The 27,643-nt window shown below is 52.5% G+C and overlaps 2 protein-coding genes and 1 long non-coding RNA gene across 5 annotated transcripts in view; 1 reads left to right on the top strand and 2 right to left on the bottom strand.

Annotated features, from left to right (window-relative positions):
* NXN (nucleoredoxin) overlaps positions 1 to 10,471 on the bottom strand; it is a 54,054-nt gene extending 43,583 nt beyond the window's left edge. Inside the window, exon 1 of the mRNA XM_056330279.1 lies at positions 10,092 to 10,471. Coding sequence (XP_056186254.1) covers positions 10,092 to 10,409 — 318 coding nt within the window. The 5' untranslated portion in view covers positions 10,410 to 10,471. The remainder of the gene's footprint in view (positions 1 to 10,091) is intronic.
* A 1,648-nt stretch (positions 10,472 to 12,119) lies between these two features.
* Positions 12,120 to 19,430, bottom strand: LOC130157366 (uncharacterized). Its single transcript, XR_008824822.1, has 2 exons — positions 18,590 to 19,430; positions 12,120 to 12,437 (listed from the first exon to the last, which is right to left on the bottom strand). It is a non-coding gene; the product is annotated as an uncharacterized LOC130157366 (long non-coding RNA).
* Positions 17,535 to 27,288, top strand: LOC130157355 (multidrug and toxin extrusion protein 2-like). Of its 3 annotated transcripts, XM_056356788.1 has the most exons (18): positions 17,535 to 17,688; positions 19,437 to 19,538; positions 20,078 to 20,146; positions 20,512 to 20,660; positions 20,820 to 20,862; positions 21,583 to 21,627; positions 22,038 to 22,135; positions 22,379 to 22,476; positions 22,791 to 22,904; positions 23,145 to 23,212; positions 23,483 to 23,591; positions 23,983 to 24,058; positions 24,373 to 24,442; positions 25,097 to 25,229; positions 25,611 to 25,705; positions 25,947 to 26,028; positions 26,432 to 26,712; positions 26,822 to 27,288. In XM_056356788.1, exons 1-17 carry the CDS (start codon positions 17,587 to 17,589, stop codon positions 26,665 to 26,667), a joined length of 1,689 nt encoding a protein of 562 aa, XP_056212763.1. In that variant the 5' UTR covers positions 17,535 to 17,586; the 3' UTR covers positions 26,668 to 26,712; positions 26,822 to 27,288. The 3 variants fall into 3 exon arrangements, with proteins under 3 accessions (XP_056212763.1, XP_056212753.1, XP_056212770.1); XM_056356778.1 differs by having other exon boundaries at positions 26,432 to 27,288; XM_056356795.1 differs by lacking the exon at positions 21,583 to 21,627 and having other exon boundaries at positions 26,432 to 27,288.
* Positions 27,289 to 27,643: the final 355 nt, after the last annotated feature.

Below are 27,643 nucleotides of genomic sequence, written 5' to 3' on the forward strand. Positions count from 1 at the left end.
AGAACCAACATCTATTCAGATTCAACTGCTTGGGTCTCACTGTTTTAGCACCAACTCTTTCCCAACAGGTGGGAAAGGTCTCTAGCTTTTATTCAAAGGCACTGCCCTTATAGATGGCCTTTCAGCAGAGGATCACAGAGCACCTTACAGACATTTAATTAAAACTTACAGCCCACCCTGGTGAGGGAGGGATTATAAACAGGCTCCCAGTGCAAGCAGCAACTCACCAGCACAAGCATCTCTTTCTCCCATACAACTGAGGCATTCGGCAAAAGCGCAGCAGTCCCAGTCTCACCAAGCTACTAAATACGCTCCAAACAGCACTGAGCCTTTGAAGAGCCATCAGAGCAGCGGGGAGAGACCGGGATTGCTCACTAACAGGACAGGACAGGTAGGCAGAGGCTCCTCTCCACTGACCAGGCAAGGAGATAGACTCGGCTTGTGCCAGAGACAGAAAACCGTGGTTCGTTATCCCTCTGAATTTAAATACCACACATTTCCAAAGTATGGCATTACTGGGCACCAATTAATCCATCTAATAGCCCTGGGATGTCGATAAAATGGAAAACCACCTTTTTTGCCCCCCCTGTTTACCTACAAGGTGAGACTTTTCTTGGTTGAATTAAATCCATTTTAACAAAAGTAAGTTCAGACATCTGCCTTTGCACAGTGTCAGCTGCAAGAAGTGAGCTAACATCCAGATGCAGTGGCATGTCAGGATTAGCCCAGGCTGGGGCAGGAATGCTTCCATGTATGGAAAAATATTGGAGCAGTGAAACCATAAGCTTGGAGCAGAGCAAAGTGAGGGGCCCTGTCAATGAAGCTGTGGGCTCAGGTTTAGAGGGTTTAGCAGCTCAGATCCGCCATAAGATCCCCAGCACGTATTACAATGAATTTCACACTTTTTCCAAAAGGGACTCCTGCAGCAATGGTGCGAGTTGTCAGGGTGAGATCCTACACCCGTCTGTTTGCTCTGGAAGCGGGGCTTGGACCGCTGGGTACCATTAACGCTCCCTATGCTGGGCATGGGCTCGGGCGTTGATGGAGAGGTTCTCGCGAGTACAAGACCACTGCTTGCACTTGCCTGCCCACCCATCCCTCAGTGGCTGCCTTCTGCACAGCACTATTTATAAAAGTCAACTTGGACCTGGCATGCGGGACAAAGCAGTGGCAGTTCAAAAGAAAACACTGAGCTGAATCAGCGCAGCTGGGGAGTCGGCGCGTGCTTCTGCCAACATCTCAGCAAGGGCAGTGACTGCCGAGGCACAGGGCAAGAGCTAGTGCAGTATTCTCTTCAACTGGCCCGGCACAAATCAAGAGGGCTCATTTGTCAGCATCCCGAGTTAACACTAATGAAGTAATGGCTATGACTTCATCTCTCCAGTGGGAATCTCTTGGGAACGATGGAGAACTAGAATTTCTCTCTCCAGCTCGCTCACATAGTTGCAATTCGTTTCAGTTGCCTTCTACTCTCTTCTGCAAACATTACCTAATTCTCACCCAGATTCTTAAATCCTTGCACTGAAACATAAAACAATCCTCCCTTCTCAGCTGTCAGAGTCCAGCCTCGCAGAGACCCCTCCCAGCGGGATCTGATCCCTTGTGCCGGCTGCTACCCCCTCCCTGGAGCCAGCCACAGAGCCCCCACTCACACCTGAGGATGCCACCAGGGGGGCTTATGCCTTAGACACAAAATAAAAATCCAGTAACTCTTGGCAATTTGATTTTAAATAGGGACCTTTTCACCTTTTCTCCATTAAAGTATTTCAATCAGGTTGGATTTAGCTCCAGTTGCAGAGACAGACAAAATGTTGCCAGAGGACCCTGGAGTTTCTCTCCCTGGCTGGGCTGGACAGCTTCAACTGCTGCGGATCTTCATGAGTGCAAAATACACACAGAACCATCTCACACCACCCTGCTGCTACAGCGCTTTGTCTGCCTGTAGAGGCTGTCAAGCCTTGCCCCCGGCAGCTCTGAGTAGCCCTGCTGCCTTTCTCATTACAAGCCTTCAGCTTCCAGATTTGCTCTGCCCTGGGTTTGCTCCCCTGCGACTCTGCTGAAGACACTTTCCCTCCTGTGCACCACTCCTGGTCTCTGCAGTTGTGATGGCACCTACCATTTGAAGTGCATCCTTTATGGACCAGATTCTCCTTGCTGTTTCAGCTCTGCACACCTCCCAGCTCAGGCAGGGAGCCAGCACGCCCCCACTCCCCCGCGCCTCACTGGGGGCTCCCATCACTTTGTTTTGAGGCCAGAGGGGCTTGCTGAGCTCCAAGCAGGGGCTTGATCAGATTGCAAAAGCTCAGCTAATGCCCCGACGCAACTGAAGCAGTCAGTCAGTCACTCACACTAAATAAAGACCGCAAATTCTTTACATATTAATTGTTGGTTGCAATTGTTCACAGTGTTGAAAGACAGACGTGAGAGTATGCAGAAACCATTACTGCATCTTTTTAGTTCCACCCTTCCATTAATTGCATATAGTCTAAGCCAAATCAATAAGACAATACATTTTCTTTGGAAAACTGAGATGATGAAAAAGCTAGTGTCTATCATTTAAGATGCTCAAGTTGTAATCTGAAATACATGTATAATTCACTTTCCCACGACAGAATTTATTATTTCTATTTGTTTACTTGTCAACTCATCCTGCTCCCAGTTTCTCCACTGGCCACGTCTTTACCTTACAACCTATATATTTAACTCGTAATTGTGTTTTTTACCCACAGAGCATCAGCAGAGAAGCAGTGGTTCCAGCCAGCACAGAGAAAGCTGCCCTGCAGAGATAAGTCAAGGCAGCACTTGAGGAAAGCCCTCTCCCCAGCTCAACACCCCCAAGCCCTGGGAACGGAGGAGAATTAATATGCACAAAGCCCAAGCTGTAATGGATCCAAGCACCCTCCCCACACTGGCATTACTCCCCCGTTCCCTAATTGTTATTATCTGGAGATGGCATGGTCACATCTGTCTAGATAAAAATTTTCAAATCCATTGTCCATTACACTGTGATGTGCCACAGAATCAGTTTAGAGAATGTACACAGCTATAGTGTTGTGGTTATTCAATATTCAACCCAGCCTGAAAGCTCAGGAGTCAGCTTGTTATTTGCTGAAAGCGGGGGGCCTGAAATTAGCCGTGAATAGTTCAAAGCTGCAGTTAATTCAACATCTCTACTTTCAAAAGCACAAAAATCACAGATTCCTGGAGTGTGTAAGCTTTTTAAAAATTACAAACTACTAACTGACAAATCAAAGCAGCTAACAGAAATCCATGTGGCTGATAAGACAAATAGTTGCATTTTAAAGAGTAATTAAACATCACTTTGGAATATTTTGCTTGGAACTTGTTTCCCTGATAAAAAACGGGGAGGGGAAAGAGGAGAAGGAGGAAGCAACCCACACACACCAACGAGGTTCTCACCAAGCTCAGGCAAACGCTGCTCAAACTTGTTTTCTTGAATTCAGAGTTCAGCCTGCTGTATCACAGCCTCCCGTACCCTCCCAGTTTCCCTGTATCCCTACATTTCACATAAAAAGTCTAGCAGTAAGGAGCAGACAATTCCTACGTGGATTTTAGCTTGTTGGGGAGGAGGGTGCGTGGGGCTGGGGCAAGAATCCCCCTGGTCTGATCACCAAGAAGCGCAGTATCTTCTGACTTGACTTAGATTAAAACCATACCCCAACTTCCATGCTGGGAGCATTGCTGAAAAAAACAGGAATGCAAAACAAAGCGCTCTACCCAGATGCAATTCAGGAGAAGTGAAACCCTACCCCAGCCACATGAGCTAACCTTCCTATATGCTGCTTTGAAACACTGAAAGTATGTCCATGGAAAAGGATCAAAAAACTCCAAAACCCCCGGCCTCTCAAAACCTGTACCCGTTAACAATGAGCTCACAATGAATTTCACGCAGTTTCTCAGTACTAAAAAATACCTACAGGCAATGGCACAAAAGGATTGCTTCAAGCATTAAACAAGGAGACAGCTTACTGCATTTCAAACCGAAATGTTATCAAACCACTTGAAGAAGCCACCATACAAAGGCCATGCAAACCCAGCGTCAGTTTTTGGGACCAGACTTGCAGAGCCCAGTCCAAGGCGCAACTGTGTTTGATCAGCAAAAGCTCCCACCGCTTCTCCCCACCATGGAGCTGGGAGGAGTTGATAATGGAAAGATGTCCAAGGACATTCAGAGCAGACCCTCAAACGTGGGCAATTACCAACTGAAGGATGCAATAAACAACAGAGCAGCAGATGACACATCAGCAAGACATGTAAAATACTAATTCTTGCCCAGGGAAAGGGCTTGGGCAGGCTACTTTGGATATACGGGGAAATCCAACCTCCAAGGACGCCAGTGATGTTTTTGCAACTATTGCAGGACCAGGACACCGCCGCCAGACTTGCCGTCTCCTGATAGCAGTAACGCTTCCGGGGATTTCGCTGAAGGATTAGGGTCTTGGCATGAAAGATGGCTGCTAATTGTATGGAGGCTCACTGCAAAGCTGCATAAAACATACTCCGAAATAAATTGGAAAAGCATCATCAACAACAAGAATTAAGAGAATGTTTTGTCTTCGATGTGGAAACACTGAATAGCTTATTTCTCAGTCATAATTAAAGTTCACTGTTGTACTTCTCCAAAATCACACAGAAAAACCCTCCATTGTTTTGAGCGTTCTTTCATAAAGCTGTTAAATGTTCGGCTCCTAAAAGAATGCGCTTTTGGAGAAGAACTGTGCACTGATTACTTTAAAAAGTAAAGTTGTTTTGCTTCGTTCTGCAACCTGAGAGTAACAAATGAAATTGTCAACCATGCATTTTTAAATGAACGTTTTCATTTCAACATCTGGATTAAGATGCCACAATGAAAAACAGCACACAGGCTTCTCTCTGCTCCTTTCATACATCTCCCATTCTTATATTTCAGAACCAGCAAGTTTCAAAGCACACAAAGAATCAGTTGGTGCTGCTAATGCCTCACTTCTTACTCAATAGCCTTATGTCATGAAAAGATCATATTTTTCAAATCCACATCTCCGTGAGCCAAAGACTTCACATACATTCCCACCCCAGAAATACAAAGTCAGGAATACAGCTGAAAGTGATTACCTAGATATTTTTATATGATGAAACTCAAAAGCTGCTTCAAGTGATTTACAGAATTTTCTGTTAGACAAATCCCACATCTGTGCTGACCACTCGCCTCCCAGATCTCAGCAGATGGCAATTTCAAACAGAAAAGTTATGAGTCCCTGAAAATCAGGGTGTATCTTAATCTGTAATCAAGGGTTTGAGGGGGGGGTTCTAAAAAAAAAAAAAATAATTGTGTACAGTCTAATTTAGTAACATTTCTACCTCTTCCCCACTATTTCTTGCACAAACTCTACCTACAAAACTAGTACTTGGTGTCTTATTCGGAGAGGCTCCCACAATAATGACCTTTTTAAGCAGAGGAAAAAAATGTCCTTTTCTTGGGAAGGTGGGGGGGAACAGAGAACTTAACTAAATAAATAAATGAGTGGGTATTTGTTGTAAAAGACTTCACAGAGATTATCTGCAAACAAGCAAGAGTTTTGTCACATTTTACTCATCAGTTTTAAGACCATTGTTTTATTTGAGGTGCTGAGGAAGATGTACTCCCAACACAGAAGAGGTGTTCTGCTGTCCGTGTCCAACTCAGGTCACCTACCAGAGTACTCAAGCCACTAAAACAACAAAATCCACAACTACCGACTGGCTCCTTTCCCCCTCCTTAGGGTGAGACAGAACAGACCTCTTCTTCACACGCAGAGAAAGGTCATGTGCCTCTGCCATACAATTCAGCAAAAGCCGCATTTCATGTGAACGTGGGAGAAAATACAGAGCAGGGTACACAAATCCAACTTTTAAGATAAAAGCAGACCTGTCCAAACTGAAGCATATTTACCAGCGCGAACAGAGAACCTCGAACCGTTTTCAGCTACTTAGCTGAATAATCACAGAAAGAGAACCAACATGTTTTGCATTTATTTAAAACCCGAGCAAAAGTATTTCAGCTCCAGTGGAAACAGGTTTGCCTTCCCCAAAAGAATCAGGGCGACACTCAAGCAAATGCATAAATACAGTGGAAAGCAAACACAAAACAAGAGGCAAAGCACAGACTCCTACATCACTGTGGAGCTGCATGGATGCACCAAGAAAGCGTAATTAGAAAACTTGAGATTAAAAAGAATGGGGAAGACAACTGGGCCAAGTAAGTAACAAGTAAAAACAAAAGCAAAGGCAAATAAACAACAGTAAAAGATAAACCGCTTCACTCCCAGTGCAGACCCGCTTCCAGCCTTTTCTCCTCCAGCACCCGGAACCTCCTTTCTCCCACTCTTATATGGACCTGTCTAAAAGGACCTATTCAACAGAGAATGGGGTCAATTAATTACTTTTTAGCTGCACTGACCAAGATGCCCCACAGCAACACAATGCAGCAAGACAGTATGCTCCTGCTCTCCTCCAAAAGCCTGCGTGCCTTAAGCCTTCAAAGTGCACTCGAGTTCACTCTAAGTGTAGGGGCACTCTGCAGCACAGAGGGTCTGGAGCTCACCGGGAGAGGTCTGGGATCCTCCCGACAGCAGGGAGGATCCTGCCCTGTCGCAGGCACCGGCAGACATCAGCGCACGTAGACAGATGGGAGCTGTTTACATTACCGAGGTTCTCAGTAATAATCAGGAATTAAAGCTGTTATTAAATCAACCCTCCAGAACTTGAGCAGACGTTTGAGCAAGCAGATAACAGGGTGATGTTAAACCAAAATCCCAAATGCAACAAAGACACGGAGCAACATCTCTCCCGCATGTTCTGCTCAGCAACACCAGGCATTATCAGAAGACAAATCAATTATCAACAGCTACATATAGCGATGCAAATCCAGGGCTGAACAGCTTAATTGAGGGATGTGTATCACAAGTTAAAGGCCTCCAATCTCATCTGGCAGATTATGGTTTCGTTCTTGAAAAAAACCTCCCCAATAATACGGCTGGCTGTGGCTTAGACAGAGGCATAATGCCATCCTCCTCATTAATCAAAGGCTTTCCCCATGTCCAGACGTTTGCTGACTTGTACTGCTTTCTTTTATTACTAGTTTGGAGACAGAAATTGCTATACGCTAAAGTTACTCAAATTCAACTGGTTGCTGCAAGACGTGCAGGCTGTTACGACCTTGGTAACTGCACCCTGGCATTAGTGAGTTACTGGGGCATTCAACAAAGAGGGGCTGTTTTCTTTGACAATTCTTATTACCTTCAACAATAACCATGAGAGTAAGATGCTATTTTACTTTTAGGACTGTGGGAATTTTACTGCAAGCCCAGAAAGGAGACTGGCTTTTCAGACCTATCAACATTTGATGCCCAGGGTTTGTAAGAAGGAGAAACATAAAAGAACACAGAATACACCAGAGTGAGACAAAGCGCACATTGATAAAAAGATTTCAGCAGAAAACCAGGACTGCAATAGCTGTATTATCCAGTAATTCTAAGCAACAAAAGTGACACTACAGCCAATATGGGATAGGAAGCCACCTCTCCCCAAAGCTTTCACAACCTCAGTAGATAAAGTAGCCAACCCACAATGGGAAGCGTTGGCTGGAAGGGACCTTTGGAGGTCTTCAAGCCCTGCAGCCACCAGCACGAGGCCCTGCTGGGCACAGCTTCACCTAGCCAAGCCCTGAAACCGCTGAGGACGGGGGCTTCACAGCCTCTGGGGGCTGAGGCTGAGAGCTCAGGGACAGAGTTCAGCTCCCTGCCCAATGTTCCCACCTCTCCCCATTATCTCTACTCGGCAAGATCCCTTTCTTCCCATAAATCTATATAATTCTCCGGGGGCTGTCTGACATCGGGTTTAGGAGTAGCCTTTAGTGCAAAGGAACCATAACTCAAAAGGACTGCCTACATTTTTCTAATGCTTTTGTTTTTAAACAAATTAAGCCTGTGAGGCACTGAACATACGCTAGACATCCCCAGCTCTTGCTGGTGTTTTTGAAAAATAAAAAGTTTGTACTTTTCTGGAGAGTCAGGTCATTAACCCGACTATTTAAAAATCAGCCTATTATACAAGAAAATGTCTAACTGCCTGAACTACAGGTTATAAATCTCCTGTTTAGAAATCTGATATCCTGACATAATTGCCCTTATAACTTACAAATAGGCTCTCTGTTATCCACAGATTAAGCTTCCTCCAAAGCCACATCACATCTGCTTAGTTTTGAAAATATACAGCATGAGCTTCAATTACTTTACACTCCACACAAAAATAATCCTGAATTTAACTCAGGGCTTCTTGGAATAAGAGTTTAAGACCCCATAATCTTTTTATTTCATGTTTTCTTGCAATCTAATAGATGGAAGTATTGGCTGGCATGCAAAATTAATGCCACCTTCCACTTCTACGATTTACCAGCCATTTAGCTATGTTGTAGTGGAATTTTTAAAGCAAATACGGCAAGAAAAAGTCCCACCACCTAAATGATCTGAAATGTTCTACAGGGAAATAGCTACTAATTGGAACCACAATTTTATCACATCCCTGTAGGAAGAAATTTTAGTTTTAAAGAAACCAGAATTAAACTGTAATTTTTCTGAAGGATAAAGCTTCTGTTCATGAAACCAATCTCAGACCCAGACCTGTGACCACTCATGCATGCTCCCAGTTAGAAGTGTCTTGACTTCAAAGGGGCAAACCAGGGGCCTTCGGCAGCAGCATCTAGGTGCATGGTGTTAAACACAAGAGCTTTTGCACAACTGGGGGTTTAGTGACAAAAACCTGCAGCAAATAAGGCAAAAAGACGAATCTGGGTTTCAAACCAGCTACTACGCCTCTTCTCAGCAGAGGGGACATCACCCGGCACAGCCAGACGACAGCCAACTTTTCCTTAAAATGACTCCTTTGCCTATCGAACAGCACAAAGTGCCGGTAGAGGAGGGTTCAGAGACCCGCACTGGAAGAAGTCGTCCCTCTCATCCCAACACAGGCTGGCAGAGCCCGAAGTCGGGGGACGCCTGCAGGGGTTCAGTCAGCTGCGGCCCCACAGGCACCGGCGTTACCCCAAGCCCTGCCGGAGCGGCGATGGCGCCTCGCTGCGAGCCAGCGCCTGCCCAATGCCTTCCCACCTGCAGCTGTGATCCCTCGCCAGAAAGCTGTTTAGAAATGGCACTGTGGGGCACCATCTTTTTAATTCTGACTCAATAGCTTCCCAAGATTAGATTTGTAAAGAGGTTTTGTTGGGTTGTTCGGTGGGTGTTGCGAGTTTGTTGGGATCTGGAAGCCTGGCCTTTGCCTTCCCGTTCCTCACAGCCTGCCCTGTCTGGGTCTCACAGAACACTTTTTGTCTGTTACCTTTCAGATTAAACTCTTCAGATGAGGGGCCGCAACTTGCCGAGTACCGAACACAGCAGCCACTAAAGGAGACCGTCAGGCAATGCCATCCCGCACACTCGCCTGGCAGCTCTGCCAGCAGCCCCCAGGCCAGCTGGGCCCCGCCGCCCCTCAGCACCGAAGCGCCCTCCTGCAGCCGACGGGGCCGCAGCTTCCCCTGACCCAGCCCCACGCAGGAGCCCACGGGTCCCCCCCGCGGGGTCCCTGCCCCAGGGGCCGCTCTCCTCAGACGAGTGGCGGCCGCTCGGTCCCGCGCTTCGCCTCAGAGCACCGACTTCTCCCACAGGCCTCGCCCGCCCGCCCCGCTCCTCTGAGGGACCCGTCGAGGCCCGCGGGCGCCGTCCCGCCGCCCCCCTGAAACCGCGACACGCAGCCCGGGCTCCCCGCCTCGCCCCCCACCCGCGGGGGACGGGGACGGGCCGGCTGTCCCCACCCGCTGCTGCACACAGGCTCCGGGAACCGGAGGAGCCGGGCGAGGCGGCGGCGGCGCCCCGCGGGACGGCAGCCGACCCCCCCCCCCCCCCTCACCCCGGTTCCCCCGGGAACTTTCTGGAAGGCGCCCACCCCACGCCACGCGGGACCCGCCCCGGCGGCGCAGGGCGCGGGGGGGTCCGGGGGTCCCAACCGAGCCCCGACGCCCCCAGACAAAGCCCGGGGCGCGTCCCCCCGGCCCGCGGTCTCACCTTGCGGTGCTTGTCGGCGAAGGGCAGCGCCAGCCAGGGCATGGCCCGCACGGCCTCCTGCCACTGCTGCTGCTCCTGCTCGGCCGACACGAAGACGATCTCGAGGCGCTGCCCGCCGGCCGCCGCCGCCTCCCCCCTGAAGCGCCCGTAAAAGGCGGCCAGGCTGGCGCCGAGCTGCGCGCAGGGGCCGCCGAGGCTGCAGCCGAAGTAGAGCCCCACCAGCGAGACCCCGCGGGCGGCCAGCGCCGACACGGCCACCTCCTCCCCGTCCGCGGCCACCAGCACCTCTCCCAGCACCTCCGACAGGGCGCCCGCCATCCCGCCCCGCTGCGCTGCGCTCCCCGCTCCGCTCCGCCCGCAGCCGCCGCAGCCCGCGCCGGCCGAGCCCCGCCCCGCCCCGCCGCGCCAGGGGGCGCTGCCGCGCCGCGCGGCCCCGCGCCCGCCCCCGCCTCGGGCAGCGCCGCCCCGCGCCCGCCCCGGCCCCGCACCCCACGCCCCACGCGCGGCCCCGGCACGCGCCGCCCGCGCGCCCCCCCCCTCCCCTCGCGCGGCGGGGCCCGGCGCGGCCCGGTCCTCAGTGCCGGGATGGAGCCCCCGGGGGGGGCGCGCCCGGGCCTCAGCACCTCCGGGGCACGGCTGCCCCGGGGAACGGACAGGGAGGGGGAGAGGGAGAGGAGGAGAGGAAGAAGAAGAGGAGGAGGAGAGGGAGACGAAGGAGAGTGAAGGAGAAGAAGGAGAGGAGGAAGGAGGAGAGAGAGAGGGAGAAGGAGAGGAGGAGGAGAGAGAGAGAGAGGAAGAAGGAGAGGGAGGAGAGGAGGAGAGGGAGAGGAGGAGGAGAGGGATCTCCATCCTGGGCAGGCGCTGGCCTTGGCTCGCTGCTCTACCCCGCGGCCCGGAGCCGGCCCCTGCTGAGCACCAGCAGCTGGCTCGGCTGTGCCCCCAGTCACCCACCCTGCTGCCCCCCTCGCTCCCAATGCAACCCCCCCCACCCAACTGGGCCACCCGTTCTCCAAATCACTGCCCAGAGAAGGGCCACTTCCAGCTGGCCCATGTGTTCAGTACAGGCAGGGCAAGCTTTCACAAAGCCTGCAGAACGACAGCGTTTCCCGTCTTTGTTTTCAAAATCTAAGACAAATACATGTTTACCCATGTCAATGGTGGGCGGAAAAATGCGACAGCCAATCCAGAAGTGTAAACACAAGTAAATTTTGCTGCATGGAATTACACCGTCTTGCTGGCTGGAATACAGAGAGGAAATACAGCAAGACAGCAACATGCAAACCAGGCTTTACAAGGTATTTGCAATCTGTAAGCCGGCAGAATTCACTGGAGCAGGGATGCTCAGCCGCTTCAGCCTGCCATCCCTGCATGCACCCCGCGTGCCCTGACCTGCCTGCCCTTGCTGGCAAACACCTCTGCGGACAAGCATGCGCCATCCCCTCTCACGTGCTGGTAAAGCAGAAGAAACGTGCGAGTGTGTGCGAGGCTCAGTCCGGAGGACGGGTCGGGGGGGGGGCTGAAGTTAGAGGCTTTTGCTTTGGAGCATCTGCACGTGTACTGTCCTTCACAGCCATGCAGCTGCACAGGCACTGCTGAGGCACATGGGACGTAAAAAGTGTACACAGGCTGGGTACCTTCTCCGTTTTACTTCTTGAAACAGCCCTAAACTCTTAAATCTTGCTAGCTACTGTAAAATACACCTTTATTTTAACACTTCCTTATTTGGCTGCTTCTTGTTGCTGCTTTCAATTGTATTTAAAATCCCTGCATAGCATCCAGAGCCGTTAGGGGATGCTTTATAAATACAATTAATTATCGTTATTATTATTACAGCTTTACAATCTCTCTCTTCTTTTGCCAAGACCTGCTCCCTAGAGGTGGTTCAAAGCAAGAGGAGTTTTGTCTTGTTTTTATTTGTCCTGCCTTATCTGCCTTAATTAAGTATTTGGGCTCTTCAGGGCAGGGAAGATGTTTTTTAAGTCTGCAGCCCTGAACTTGACCAACCTGTGTGGCAATATAAATACTCTGTAGTAAAAATAATATTTATTGCTGCAGTTAATTTGTCTGGCCCCATTTTTAGTGAACAAAGCAGAAGTAAGAGGCTCTGAAATAGAGAACAAGTAAAAAGCATTTCTCTCTCTCTCTCTCTTAAAGAACAATAACATGAAATGAGGAAACAGCCGTCATTACCAAACACTATCACAGCGTGCGTGAGGTGTGACTAAACTGGGGTCAAACCATGCGAACGTTTGCAGTGCTGCCCTTGTGGATGGATGTCTGTCCATGTGCAGACTCCACAGCAGGATCATGGATCCGGGATGCCCATTTGGGAACCGACTTGAGACACTGGAATTAAAGAGGCAGGATGATATCAGGAGGCTTTTAATAAGCAGTTTCTTGTCTGTACAGAGACAGTGCCAGTCTGCATTTCCCTAACTCCTACTCATTTTTTCTAAGTACCGTTTTTTACCCTGCATCCCCTTTCACTGGTATATATTGTATTTTTCACTGAAGTATTTAGCAAATGTTTTTCCAAAGCATTCGGCAAACATTTGTCAAATATTTGTGCTTGCCTGGATTTGTTTCCCCCACAACCAGTGTTTATTAGGGTCTTGTCAGGAAGGAAAAAACCCAAATACTGATGAAATGCAGCAGGGCAAAAGTGCTAAGCCCAAGGGGCAAAGGCAAGAATGGCTGGAAAAGGGGGCTGTTCCCGTCCCCGGCCTCCCCCTGACTGATGCCGGCTCTACAGGGAGTGGGGTGAAGGCACCTGGGCTGGAGGTGGAGTGGGGACCTGCGGGGCTCCAGCATCACCTCCTGGGGAGCCAGGGCTGCCAGTGAGGGCAGCAGCACCCCCGAGCCCCGAGGGGGTCCAGGGGGCTGGGTCAGCGGGCGAGCCCCCAGCCCAAGGCATTGGCAGCAGCAATGGCAAACGGCATTGAGTTCACGCTTGCTGTTTCGATTGGGGAAGCTCGTCAGGCTTTGTGGCTTCTGCCCCAAACCAATGATACCGAGCTGTGGGGATATATGTTCATCACCTTGAGCAAATTAAACCCATGCCAGCAAAAAGAGGAAAAGAACTGCATGCTCAGGGTGGTTTTTAAACAGTGGTAACTGAGTTACCCTAAAGCCACAGCATAAAAGAAGCCATCAGAGAAAATTCTGATTTACCAACAGCAGAGAAACTGTCTGGTGAGTCTCAGGCAGCTTTCCAGGACAGAAAAGGAGCCCCAGGTTAGTTCGCAGAGCACGCAGGGCTGCAAGGGCGCGGGCAGGCAGCAGCACACAGCGGCGGATGTGCAGAAATGCAGAGGCACGGCGGGGCTTGCGGGTGCTGCCAGACACCCGACTTCTCATTGCCTTTTTTTTTTTTTTTTTTTTCTTTATCATCAGGCAACTGCCTTTTGGATAAATTCCATCCACTGTAAACACCGGTTTCGAGCTTCTCTATAACTCTTCTTACAGAGGCATGTCCGCACTCACAAGTTGGGACAAATAATGACATGAGCGGTCCTGTTTGTGGGACTGACTGTGCCAAAACCCAGTGGTTACAGGCAATAAGGACACACAGGATGATGACAGACCACTGAGAGCTGCCCACTCCCCCATTTAGCCTTTCCGGCAGCCATGTAAATGCAGGTTCTGTAGCCGCTTCATTGCAGCAGCTGCATCACCAGTTAGCACCATTTAAAACATTGTTAGACATTATGGGTTTGGACGTTATTGGACATTAGTTATACCTTGGAGACGCAGGCAGCAGTGGAACACTGATTCTCCTGGGCCCAAGGAAGCCACCTCAATCAGCAAGACAGACTTGAGAACACTTACGAGGGGTTAAACAGAAAAAACAAACCCTGTGTAGCCAGTAGAGAGACTACCCTGCAGTAAGGGTCACTATAGCCTAGGATCATTAGCATGCTTTGCTAATGTGCTTACTACTCCAGAACTTTCTTTGCAGTCAGACCATCAAGCAAGGGGAGCTATCTAAAGATGCTATTCTGGTTTGTTCTCTGTGTTGACAAGCCCCAAACCCATGTGCTGCACCCACTGACAGCTCTGATCCTCTGATCCTATGGTGCGGCACACAAATAAAAACTGATTTCATTGCAAAAGGCTCTTTAGTTTTTAATTTAGCTATATTCTGAACTCCACATTGCATGGAGGGGAGGGGATTTTCCATGGTATCCGGACATCAGCCAGCAGCAATGTCTCTTAAAAGAAAGGGGCACTCTTCAAACAGCTGAGCATTTCATATAAATCCATTGTGTTCTGACATTTTTCATATTTGGTAGCTCTTAATCGCAACGGTTCCAGACACGGTACATTTGTGGGGTTTATTTTAGTAACAGGATGTTGGCTGCGTTTCAGCATATGGACATACATATCTAGAGAAAACCCAGGGTAGTCATCCTGCTGGAAATCTGAAGAAAAAAAGGCCTAATTCTGCTCTACAAATGACGCAAGCAACTGCAATGCTTCTCCCCTCAGCTGCTTTCTTCTGGATTCACATCAGCATCTCTAACTGCACAGGGGCCCAGCTGCTGAAACCAGCTCCAACAGGGCAGGCCATCTGTCTGCTCCAGATGGTTTGTAGCTGGTCACACATTAACTCCTTTAAACAGGTCTGTGTTAAGGTATCATCCTTCTAAAATGCTGCTCCAAATTCACTGGAGGTCTGAAATGACCGAGTTCACCGATATTATGCTCCAAAGGAATTTGACCCTTCTAATTCTTCTAACTGGTGTTGCAATACTGTTAATATCCGGATTGCTGAGGGCAGCTTGGTGCAAGGTTAGCGATACCTTTGACCCTCCCCATCTGTCTAAAGGCTCCGGCAGATGAGCCCTGCCAAATCGCACCAGGGCAGCTAGCAAGGTCCTTGTCCCTGTGACAGAAAGGGAAGGAGCAAACGTGTCAGCATCCAGTGCCAGTGCAGGACTCAGCCTGAGAGTTTGCACCGACCCGCATCCCCCTCAGCAGCTCATGGGCTAATGTGAGAGCAGAGCCAGGTCTGTCGTGCCAGCGATGGAGGAAACCTCAGGGCACCCACGCACATCAGACCAGGTCCTGGGGCGCCCGTTCTGCTGCTCCCCAGCAAGACTGGGATCCACATGTCACCACAGAAACACAAAACATCTCTTTTGTAAGCAAATATAGTTGATTTCAAACAGCGAAACGCAAGAAGGGGGGGTTCAATCACAGCCCTTCTATGTAGGCTTGGTTCTCTGGGGGCTAGTTCAGCAGCCGGCTCCTGGGGCTGGGAGATAAAATTTCTCTCCTTAGCCTGAAGAGACAGAGCTTACTGTTTTCAAAACACTTTTTCCCAGGTTTCTGCCTGATTGTCTTCCCTCCTCTTTGCCAGCTCAAAGGTATTGATCTCAGCAGGGTCACAAGTAAACTTCAAAGGCGGTCACACTTGTGCTGCTTGTTGAGGACCACGAATGGCACCATCTGAGCCTTATCATGTCCCTTCTTGCCTCCACATGGCACCACAGGGGCCTTCTGGCCGTCACGTAGCTGGGCTGGGGACAGAAGTCACACCACCAGCCAGGACACATGAGGGAAGAATCACGGAGAGAAGCAGTAGCCCCAGCCTGCCAAGCCTGAACAAAGCCACGCCATTTGGGGCAAACGCCAGCGGTGCTTTAGATGGCACAAGACTGGAGTGACACCTTCTTTTTCATTTCTTCAGTCCATTTTTCACCTTCAGACAACACAGCAGAGATTTGCACACTGGCTGTCTTAACATCAGCCTGAAAAATCTCTATTTAGCTTCTTTTCAGTGGTGCTGAGCAGTCCCATCTGCAGGTGGGCACACTGCATGGTGACAATGCAGAGCACCCAGGGCAAGAAAGGCCTCAAGTCTCTGAAACGTTAATGTAAGAGCCTGACTTGCAGTGTCTGTGCCTGAAAACATTGGCCCAGGACATTCCCATTCTGCAAGTCACTTTGTTCCTCCACTTTACCCTGTTGGAGAGGAGCAAAGTGTTTACCTGAGCTCAGCCTGCGCCTGCTGCAAAGTGTGGGTCATGGTGATGTGAACACCACCAAAGGAAGAAGAAGCTGTTCCAAAATTAAAATACATCCCCAAACTCTGCATTGTTCTTTCCTCGTTCGTGACAAGGTGTTGGTGATCTGTGAAAAAAAGTCTGCCTACACCAAAACATGTGTTTCTTGAAGGAAAAACTTCAGGTAAATTTTGCAAGTTGCTCTTTCCACCTTGACTACCACCACAATCAGGAGGAACTCAAGACCAGAACGCAGCAGCACCAGCCACTCTTTTGGCCTGAGATACTCTGATTTCATCATGGCACATAAAATCAGAGTGCCTATGACTCACCACTGCTACTACTCAATTTTTCATGATGTCCCATTACATCTGAAGAAGCAAGGGGGTAAGTGAAATATTAACAAGACTTTACATTTTTGGGTGGTGACATCACAGCTCTAAGGCACCTAGGCAGCATTTAAACAGCTGTAAAACCAAGCCCCATTTTCCACTGCAAGTTTCCGTGCGTTACAAATAGATTTGGTTACAGCTACTTGGTTACAAGCACCTGCACTTAGGTAGAATTTCACTCCTGTAACAACCCAAACTCCCACCCAAACCAAAGCTCCTTCTTGCCAGGCGCTGGGCACAGCCATGGCACCCTAGCCCAGACGTGGGGTGCAGCAGCCCCCCGCTTCAAACCACACCACAGGGCAGGCAGCTGGGTGCCAGCCACCTGGGTGGCAATCCCTGGTTCGGAGGGGGGGGTCACCCTGTTCATGAGGTGCTGGTGGGTGGATGGAGGAGAGGGGGAGGCTGCCCAGAGCCAGCTGCCCCCAATCCCCCCTGTTATCATAGAGGCAGAGGGGACATCTCTTTGGTCCTGGAGAATGTGCCTACATCCCAAACCTACATCCCTGCCTTTGACCAGCCCCTGCGCTGGGGGACCCAGCCCACAGCCAGCCCATGGGGGGTCCGAAGCCATCGCCCCACAAGGAGGTTCCCAGTCCATAGACACCACCTGGGGTGGGGGTGTCTGGACCTCTGGTGACCCCTTGGTCAACATGTGGGTGGGATCCTCGGGAGACAGGGTGTCGCCATCCTATAGCCTCTAGATGCCAGTTAACAACAAGGGGGTCCCCTGCTTCCCACACAGGTGGACCCCAACTCCCTCACCAACCCACGTGGGGGAGTGCCCAGCCCCTCCAAACCCCCACGGTGGGTTCTGGCTCTGGCCAACACGTGTGTGTGTGTGTGTGTGTGTGTGTAAAATCCTCACGGGGGGCGGGGGGCACAATACGAAGGTGGGGGTCCCACCGCTTGGTGGTGGTGGTGGCGGGAGTCCCTAGCCCTGAGCAGGCGCACGGAGCTGCCCCGGCCGAGCCGAGCCGAGCCGTGCCGTGCCGTGCCGACCCGCGCCGGCCCGCACCGCCCACAGCCCCGGGGGCGGGGAGGCGGCCCCGGCCGTGCCCTTAAGGCGTGCGGGCAGCGGCGGCGGCGCGGCACATGGCGGCGGTAGCGGCGCGGTGCCTGCGCGGCGCCCGGCTCCTCCTGCCCGCGGGTGCCCGGCGGGAGAGCTGCGAGCTGGCCCGGCTGGCGGGGCCCGTGGTGAGAGCGGGGGCGGGGGGCTGGCGGCTGGCGGGGGGGGGCCGGCCGCGGCGCTGCGGGGCCGGGCTGGGGATCAGCGCGGGGCTGGCCGTGCCCTGCGCCCCCCTGGGCTGCGGGGGGGACCCCGGGTGCCCGCCGTGCCGCTGCAAGCGCCCCTTGGGCGGCAGGCGCAGCCCCTCCGCCCGCCCGGGGGTCGCAGCACCCGCCCGCTCCCCCCGCGTTGTTACCCGGGGTCCCGGTGGCGGAGCGCGGAGCTCCGGCCCAGGGCACCGGGCAGAGGCTCCGGCAGGGCCCGGCAGCGGGTGCAGTGGGGGGCTTGGGGCGGGGGGCGTGCTGTGCCGTTGCCCTGCAAAAGAGGGGGGCAGCCCTGGTGCTGCCATGGACTCCCTGGGTGACCAGCGAGCTGCTTTCCTCGCTGCCAGCCCCTTGGCCAGCCCTTCCAGGCTCTGGGTGCAAAGGAAGCCGTGGCTCGCTGTCCTGGAACCCTGCGTCCATCTGGAAGATGGCTCTTGGGTGGCCACAGCGCTGAGCGCCTTTGGCAGAGGCTTTGGCCAAGGGGGGCATGCACCACAGCCCTGGTGTGAACCCTCTGCCTCTGCGCTTCTCTGCTTTTGAGTCTTCTGCCCTGTCTGGTCAACAAGTGCCAAGTACTGAACTGCTTGGAGGCCTCCTAGCGCTGCCCGTGGGGCTCGGGCAGTGGGGAAGTACAGATGGGTCTCGGTTCCTGTAAGTGAAAGCATCAGCCCTAGCTCAGTGCCCTGCTGCTCGACCTGCGGCACAGCTTGCTTGGCCACGTGCGCAGGGAACCTCAAACCCAAACCTACAGCTGTCATTAGCTAATGATCATTTCTGTGCTGAAACTATCACGGAGGTACAGACCCCTCCAGCGGGGATTACTCACAGCAGCAGGTCAAATGTGCTCGGGCCTGGCAGCACTGCATCCTCAGGCAGCGGTGGGAGGTCTGGCGAGGAGAAGGTTTTGTTCTGTTCTTCCTCTGGCCCCACAGGGGCTGGTTCTCCGGCAGCACTGGGCTCTTGGCTAGTCAGCTGCTGGGTGGAAAGGAGTGTGAGTAGAGCCTGGGCATGGTCCCCAGCCATGCCCACCCCTCAGTGGGTATAAATGTCTCTAAGTCCGACCATCTGGCTCTAGTTGTGCCACAACACTCTACCTCAGATGCCTGTAGAGGGGCTGTCCTCTTGCCAAGGGAAAATGAGGGCTGGAGTGCAATCTCTGCTACAGCATCATCAAGCCTGGCTGTAGCCCCTGGCGAGGAACAAGCAGGCTGGACTTGGTGTTTCTCCAAGGAGGAGAGGATGTTGTGCTTTGGAAGGGGAGTTTACCACAGGTGCATGGAAGTGTGGAAAGGCACTGGGATTTTCTTATTTTCCCCCTGTATGCATCTTTCATCCTGAGAAAGAGGATTTCTAGTGAAGCCATTATGCCCCATGCAAACAAGGTCATTTGGCAGATTGGCTGTGTAACACCAAAATACCACAGGGCAGGTAGAGGTCTGCTTTGAAAGACAAAGCCACTGAGAGCCTGTGTGAGTCCTAGAGCTGCCTGCTCTGCCCCAGCAGTGCTGGCAAGCAGGGACAGGTTCCCAGGGCAGCAGACCCCTGGCCTGGAGATGAGGTGCTGCGGTGACACCAGAAACTCGACTGTTCATAGGCCGACTCCTGAGGAGAGGTGGTGTTCCTCAAGTCCTAATGCGTCCTCATCTCACCATCACCTTCTCTTCCCATCCTAGTTTGTCGCCCAGCTGCTGGGGTTCCTGATCAGCGTGGTCAGCTCCATCTTCTGTGGCCACCTGGGGAAAGCAGAACTGGATGCTGTGACACTGGCTGTGTCCGTATGTATTACTGTGATTCCCCTCTGATGTAAAATATACGAATTATGTGTCACCAAAAAAAGAAGAAGAATTCCAAACCTGTAGGAATGCGCGTGTGAGGACCCCCTGTGTAAGCACAGCCTGATGCAATGCAAACATCACATCCACCCAGCTGTTCTTTTGCCCTGAGCATAGGCAGGAGGTGGGAACTGGGCAGTTGTGAGTGTGCCAGTGTAAGGCCAGCACCTGGGCAGGGAGCTGGAGATTGTGACCAGCTCTCCGGACCCGCCAGACCTAGATGTGCATGTGTGGCTAGGAGCACTGCTGTTTGTGGTCATTCAGGTAGTCACCCCTTGCTAGAAGATCCTTTTCCACACCACAGGGGAGAAGGGGCTGTTTAGGTAACAGGAATGTGTTATTCTGAGGAATAGAGAAGGGCTGGAAATTTCCCAAGAACGCTTAGAGAACTGTCTCCCCAGGCATCTGGGAGGGACAGAATGCTTTGGGCCAGGTCCCTTGTCACCTTCCCTTGCAAGCCAAGTCACTTGCCTCTCCTCCAGGTTATCAACGTGACAGGCATCTCCGTCGGTTCTGGTTTAGCCTCAGCATGTGACACGCTGATGTCCCAGGTCAGTAGCGGCTCTCCCTTTCTTATGCCTGGTGGCGTTTGATCGGTGGTGTCTTGCCTCCTGTGCAGTGTGATCTGGGCACAAAGCAGGAAGGATGGCAGCTTCCAGTCAGCACGGGGCTACAGATGCACTGGCTGGAGCCTGCTCCCTCCCTGCAGCTCCCCCAAGGAGCTCTGGGTCATGCCTGGGTAGCCAAGAGATGTCCAATCTGCCTGAGAGCCAGTTATACCCAACCAGGCTGGCATTAGCCACGGCAGAACATGGGAAATGCATTTAATCGGCCTGTTGCTGCCCTGGGTCCTGAACATTTACCCAGACCCTTTGGTTCTCTGCAATGCTCACCTTGGTCCTCTCTCCTGACTCAGACATACGGTGGCAAGAACCTGAATCAGGTGGGCATCATCCTGCAGCGGGGAATCCTCATCCTGCTGCTCTGCTGCTTCCCTTGCTGGGCGCTCTTCATCAACACGGAGCGGATCCTCCTGCTCATCCGACAGGACCCCGAGGTCTCCAGGTCAGCGGTGAGATCAAGCCCTTCTGGATCAGGCATTTGGCTGTGGGTGGGTTGCCATGTAGTGTTGAAATCAAGGCTCTGTGGAGCTTGAGGGCAACGCTGCCTGGTTTGGTTCTTGCTTTGTTCTATCGTTAACTGGGGGAACAACTCCTCTTTCAGGTTAACTCAGGTCTACGTGATGATCTTTATTCCAGCGCTCCCTGTAAGTTGCTGCTAAAGCTGTTAGAAGCTCTGTATCCCTCATATATATACATATCCTCTGTATCAGTCATTAGGGGAAAGGAGGGAGGGTCCTTGCTGTATGGATCACAGGGCAGCATGGTTTAGGGCTTTACAACGTACCCCTTGAACCTGGGCCTTAACAGATGTGTGTTGGCCAGCAGCTGCTGGACCAGCAGACATGCAGTCTCTCATCTTGCTGTGCAAAGGCTTTTACTGCAGGCTGTGTCTCTGCACAACACGTAACTGGTGATGGACATTGGAACTAGTGTCAGCAGGGCTCGCTTTTAGCCCTGAGATAAAGGCTGCAGTTTGCTGCTCGCACACACTCACAGCTGCTGGACTCTTGGCTAGTGACAGGGAGCACTACCCCTGGGAAATAAGCATGGGTTAATCCTTTCTCCCAAGGGTTCCAGGCTCTCTTGCTGATGAGGAAGCACAGATTTCCCATTTAGAGACTGATCTCTCTTCCCAGTGAGACTGGGAGATGCAGATGCCTTTTGTTACCCTTGGCTTTGGATGCAGCTGGTGCTGGCAGGTGCCACACTTCAACCAGACCACCGGAGCAGGGTGTTGGACAGCCTGCCTGGGGCACCCTGAGAAGGCAGTGCAGGATGCTGAGGGAAGGACCCATCTGTGAGTGTTAAGTGGCAGCTTGAACCATGTGCGGTGGTGCTGATGAAATGAATCTTGACTTTTGCAGGCGGCATTTCTGTACCAGCTGCAGACAAGATATTTACTAAGTCAGGTATTGTATAACTAGTCAGGTTCTGGGCCATAGATTAAAGGTATTCCTAGGACCACTGATAAAGTTGGGGATCTAAGTTCATCCTGTTCTGGAGGGAGCTGGGCTGAGGAATGTGTGATGCACAGCCCCCCCGCTGGCCCTGCAGGGCAGGGAGAGCTCATGGGAACCACCCTTAGTTTGCTCCATTTCCCCATTGCTACCTCCCAGCTCTGCATTTTATTGATTGCACCAGCTCCTGAGCCCTGCATACTACCCTCTGCGTGTCTAACACAATCCAGCTTTACCTGAAACAGGAGCCACCTTCTTGGCTTTCTCCTTGGGAACTGCTGAAGCTCCCTCCTCTGTGTTTGCTACAGGGGGCTTGGGTGGTGTTGGGAAAACAAACTCCAAAGTCCCTCCTTGGCTTCCAGGCGATCATTTTGCCTCAGGTGTTGACGGGGATTGCAGCCAACATCCTCAATGTGGTCATGAACGCCTTCTTCCTATATGTGCTGAAGCTGGGCTTGGTGTAAGTGTGAGTGGAGGCGGTGACAGCCTCTCTCTGGGTGCAGGGGTTTGCTCAGGGCTGGGGGTGGCGGGGGATGTCCTGGGTACCCAGTTCTACCATGCGCTGTCCCCAACCAACCAGCCTGCAAAGATAAGGCCAGAGGCATCTGCAGGAGGGCTCATATGGGTGCCACCAGGTCTCTTCTGTGGTAGCTGAGGAGTGTGGGGAGGATGTCATCTGTAATCTGCCTGTCTCTCTCCCCAGGGGCTCTGCCTGGGCTAACACTGTTTCTCAGTACACCCAGGCCATTCTCCTCTTCCTTTACGTGTGGTGGAAGAAGATCCACGTGGAGACCTGGGGAGGTACTGTTCATGGCTTAATCCTTCAAAATACCAGTGTCCAGCCCTGGGGATTTTGCACTGTCACTGGCACCTGACAAAGCAATTACCATCCCCTGAAGGCAGGAAGATGCTGTAGCCATGTCCTCAAGGCTGTAGTTCCAAATGCATTCTTGTTGATCATCCTGTCTTGGGAATGGTACAGCAGCAAGACCAGGCTGATGTCCTGTGATCTGCGGTGGTGATTGTCCTCAGAGAGCATCCAGGAGAGCATATAGTTCCCCTTCAGGGGAGGAAAGGGAGAACATGCATTCATTTTGCTTCACCTCACATTGCAGGTTGGACCAGGGACTGCCTCCTGGACTGGGGCTCCTTTATCCGGCTGGCCGTGCCTGGCATGCTCATGATGTGTATTGAATGGTGGACCTTTGAAATTGGGAGCTTCTTGGCAGGTGAGTCCAAACCCTCTTTTTTTTTTTCCTGTAGTTCAAACAAGTCATCTTCCAGCCACGCCTGCTCTGGTGGCTGCCTCTTGAGTGTGTCCCACCTCCTACTGGCAGCCTCCTCGCCTGCAGGGTTGGTTCTGCAGGATGCTGCATCTGTTAGATGGGAACCCTGCAGTCACTGCCTCCTTGCCAGCAAAGGAGGGGTTTAGTTCTGACCTAGTGAAGGAAGGGATGAATCTTTTCCAGGGCTGCTCAGTGTGGTGGAGCTGGGTGCGCAGTCTGTCATCTACGAGCTCTCCTCTGCAGCGTACATGGTAAGGGCTGGGTGTATTAAACCAAGGTCAGCCTGGGAGGAGCCCCCAGATCAAGGCTGGGGAGGGAAGCAGGGGTGGGCAGCAGGAGTCCATACCAGGCAGGTGATTGCTCTCAGACCTGCTGTGCAGCTGCACATCCAGGGGTGTGCTACAGGGGGAAAATCCCTTTACTGCAGCAATGCCAGTTTGCCCTGAATTAGTTACTGGGGAAGAAGAAAATTGCTCCAGGCTGTGTTGCTGCTTACCTCCTCCTTGTCTCCTGCTACTCAGGTGCCTCTGGGCTTCAGCGTGGCTGCAAGTGTCCGAGTGGGCAATGCCTTGGGATCGGGGGATGTAGTGCAAGCCAAGACCTCCTGCATTACTGCCCTGCTGTGCACAGGTCAGCCCAGGTCCTGCAGAGCAGAATAAAGGGCAATTATCAGCAAATGGTTCAGTTCCCCTCTCACAGGGCAGGGGACCCCCCCTAGGAACACAGACCCACTTGTTTCAACCCTCTGTTTGGGGAAGGTGAAACCCTGGCTCCTCTTGTCTGTTAGGAACCTCATGCAAAGGCTGTGATAGTTAAAAATGCAATTTAGCATTGTCCTCTACCTCCAGATGGTAGAGGGATTATCTGGGGAGAAAGTGAGGAAAACAGATGTGTCCTCTACTGCAGTATCACCGGGAGGTCAGCCAAGTCCGGCCCCCCTCACACGAAGCCCCTGAGCTCTGGGCCTGGGTCAGGAGCTTGCCCTTGAAGCAAGCAATTTGACTATTTCTTTTTCTTTCAGGAGTTTTTGCTGTGGTGGTTGCAACATTGCTGGGAACCCTAAAGGATGTGGTGGGATACATCTTCACCAATGACAAGTGGGTTAACAGGTTTCTTTTGAGTATTAACTTCTTGGAGGGTGCAATTTATATCCCAGGAGCTGCTCAGAAGCTGCTGACAGAGTTCACAAACCTCCATCTGTCAAACACGTTCCCAAAGGTGTCATCGGGCAGCACAGGTGCTTCTGACACTGGGACACTACCATGGTGGTGCCCAAGCTGCACGCATCCTCTCGAGTCTCATGGGCTGGGATCAGGCTTTGCAGCTGGCCAAGGGAGATATGTCAGGACCAGAGTCCCTCGGGACCAGGTGGTGCTGCTTTCCCTGATCAGTATGTACATCTTCCCAACAGGGAGATCGTTATCTTGGTGTCCAAAGTGGTGATCATCTTTGCTCCGTTCCACTTGTTTGATGCAGCAGCAGTGAGTATTCCCTCATATGGAGCTATTTCTCTCTGCAGGTTGGGGTGCAATGGAGAGTGCAAAGCTGCATTTAAGCTTACTCTTATCATATAAAATGATACAGACGAGGAAAGCAACAAACTGTCAAAGCAGCTGCTTGCATTACCTATAGCACCTCAGTGTCCCCTGTACCTGTAGCTGCCCACTGGCATTGCTGCAAACAGCCCAGTTCATTCTCCCTCTTCTCCCCAGGCAAGGCTTCAGCTTTTTACTAGCTTGTCAGAGCAGCACAAGTGAGCAGCTGGGTCTTCAGGGGTACCAGGTACTCCCAGCATAGTGGCAGTGCTCGTGGAACTTGTTAGATAGTAATTTCAGCCTGTTTCCTCCTGCCCTGTCCCTGGGAGAGGGACCTAGGCAGTGTGGAAAGCACTATGGGATCCACTGGCGTGCCGGTTGGTGCCTGCAGACAGCTCCATGTTCTGTGCCTGGCTCGGCAGGTGGAACAGGAGGAGCCCTGTGTCATGTGCTCTGCGATGTGGCTTTGGTCCCTCTTGGATCTGTGGGACAGTGCTGTGGGTTCCCCTGTTCACAGAGCCGTGCCGTACCCCAGGGCTCTGTATCTTCTGCAGCATGTGCTGTGTCCTGTGTATTGATTCCTCTGCCCGCTTTCCTTAGGCGACCTGTGGCGGTGTGCTGCGGGGCACAGGGAAGCAGAAGATGGGTGCTATCGCCAACGCCATCAGCTATTATGCCATCGGCCTGCCCGTCGGCATCTCACTGATGTTTGCAGCTAAGATGGGGGTGTTAGGTACGTGTGTCCTTGATTTGGCCTTGTATGAGCCGCCAGCATTGCTTCTGCTGGGCCAAACCCTGTGCCTTGAGCAGAGGCTCAGCCCTGGAAGTTGGGCTCAACTCCTCCTTCGTATCACTGTGCTGGATTGCACGCTGAAGCATTTGGCAGGCTCTGAGTAGCCTGCATCAAATGGGGGCTGAGGTGTCCCAGTAAATCCAGTCTTGCTCCCAGCACAGGGTGTTTCCTCTCTCTGCCCCTCAGGGCAGCTCTCCCATCCAGGCTGGGTTAGACAGGGGCAATAATCTGACCCCGCTGAGGTCCTCGGGCAGTTTGGCAGTGGCTGGCAAAAGCAGGTTTCCCTCCAGCCCTCCCTGAATTAACGTTGCGTTGCCGCAGGTCTGTGGGTGGGGATGATTGTTTGCATCTCTCTGCAAGCTCTTTCCTTCTCCGCCTTTGTCATGCGCATGGATTGGAAGAAAGCTGCAGGAGAGGTGAGACTTGTGCTTTCCTCTGCTCTTGAAAGGTGATGGGCGAGTTCCTGTCCCAGTGCCATGCCGCAGCCCTCTGGAAGGAGGCACAAGTGAAATGGGGTCTGTCTGCTGTCCCGCAGCAGGGGAGCGGTTCAGGGCTGACCATGCTTGCTTTGGGGGTGTGGAGGGAAGAGGCTTGGGTTCCCTTGCCTGGGCAGGGCACCCTTGCTTTGGGAAGAGCAACACTTCCACGTGTTTCTAGGCTCAAGTCCGAGCTGGAATGAGAAAACAACTGGAAGATGTGAACTCCAGTGGCACGGCTGCTAACAAAACATCTGCTGTGGGTATGTAACCTGGGCCTGACGACAGGGATGGAGCCCAAATTCTCCACCCAACCCTTCCCTTCCTTCATAGCCACGGCAGCCAGCTCTGCCCTGCAGATGGCTGGAAAGAGCATAGTGTCTGGTGCTGGTCCCAGGCCAGTGGCACTTCTCCTGTGCTTAGTAATGGGGTCTAAGACACCCTGTTTCCCCTGTCACCATCCTGGCAGCTCCACGGAAGAGCCTGGGCTGCCAGCCAGTGACTGCATCACCTGGGAACACCTGGCGCTTTGCTGTGGCATGTCCCGGTGTCCGTCAGCCTTGGGAAAGGACCCTGAGGACTGGCACTAGTGCTTGTGCAGCATCAGACTGGGAAACCCTGACTTTGCAGCCTGTTCCCTGCAGCACTCACTTTTCTGTCACACAGACTACATCTCCGTTGACATGAACACCATGGACACTGTGGTCCTGCCTGAGAGCATCACGGGAGGCGAGAGGCAACCTGACCACCAGCCCATCACACAAGAGGAACACACTGTCATCCCTGCTCCTCCCGCTGTGGTGTGGAGGGCCCTGATCATCCGCCGTGTGCTGGCTGCTGCCGCTGCCGTTGCTGTCCTGCTGGTGGGCATACTGGTCCGTCTCCTGACCGGCAGTGGCTAGAACCAGTGACACTGGGGAGCTGTGCACAGAGACTGAGGGCACGTGGTAATGTCCCAGGAGGATGGTGCTGGGGAAGACGTTCCCCCTCTGTTCCTTGTAAAGAGTCACTTTGCTCAGTTTCTGGTTAACTTACAATGTTTTATCCCACGTGCAGAGTTCTTAAAGGGGTTGAGGATGTGGCATCTGGGAAGAAAGTGTTTGAAAGCCAGTCCCTCTCCTGCACTGCACTGGGACGCCACTCGTGATGGGTGGGAGCACGTCCTGGGGCTGGCCCAGGAAGGAGACAAGGACCTTGTGCTGCTGTCCTGCTTCCTACTCCCTGGGGGCATTTCTCTGTGCCATCTGCTAATGGCGGAGGTTCTTGCTGCCCACAGCACCAGTTTCCTCACACACCAATCTGTGCCAGCGTCTTGGCACGGCAGAGCCCCCTCGCTACCTCTGCAGCAGCACAAAGGCTGATTTTTGTTGGGAGATGGCTGGCTCCCCTGCCTGCTGCTGGGGCGTTGGGTGCTGGCTGCTGGCCCTGCTCTCCCTGCTGTGTGGCAGGCACAGGGCCTAAAGCAACTCTTCTTTGCACTTTTGTAAGGTGGGATTTTGATACAATAAAGTTTTCTGAGTAAATGTTGAGCTGTTAATGTGGTGTGAGCATGACCCTGGTCATTGGCGTGACCAAGCCGTGAGAGGAGAGCCCTGAGCCTGGTTTGTGCAGCGTGGGGGGCTTGCACAGGGCTCAGCCTCCTGTCTGTGCCCTTTGGGGCTGGCTCTGGGTGCAGCAGCAGCCAGGGGTTTGCCTTAGCTGGGCTCACAGAGCTTCCCTTTGGGTACCAAAGCAGGGGTTGTGCATCTCCATTGCTTCCCACATGACAGGGTAGTGTGGTGCACAGCCCCGCAGAGCGATCACGTAACTGCCGTATGTCTTAATGCAAATACCCCCGCGCTACCTGCCCTCAGGACTTGTCCCAGGCTCTTACCTGCA

This window comes from Falco biarmicus, chromosome 1 (assembly GCF_023638135.1).
Source record: "Falco biarmicus isolate bFalBia1 chromosome 1, bFalBia1.pri, whole genome shotgun sequence".
Taxonomy (NCBI): Eukaryota; Metazoa; Chordata; class Aves; order Falconiformes; family Falconidae; genus Falco; species Falco biarmicus.

Coding starts and splice junctions, on each gene's coding strand:
- LOC130157355 (XM_056356778.1), top strand. CDS start 17,587: ATGGCGGCGGTAGCGGCGCGGTGCCTGCGCGGCGCCCGGCTCCTCCTG. Junction 17,689..19,436: donor CCCGGCTGGCGGGGCCCGTG/GTGAGAGCGGGG, acceptor TTCCCATCCTAG/TTTGTCGCCCAGCTGCTGGG. Junction 25,230..25,610: donor AGCTAAGATGGGGGTGTTAG/GTACGTGTGTCC, acceptor GCGTTGCCGCAG/GTCTGTGGGTGGGGATGATT.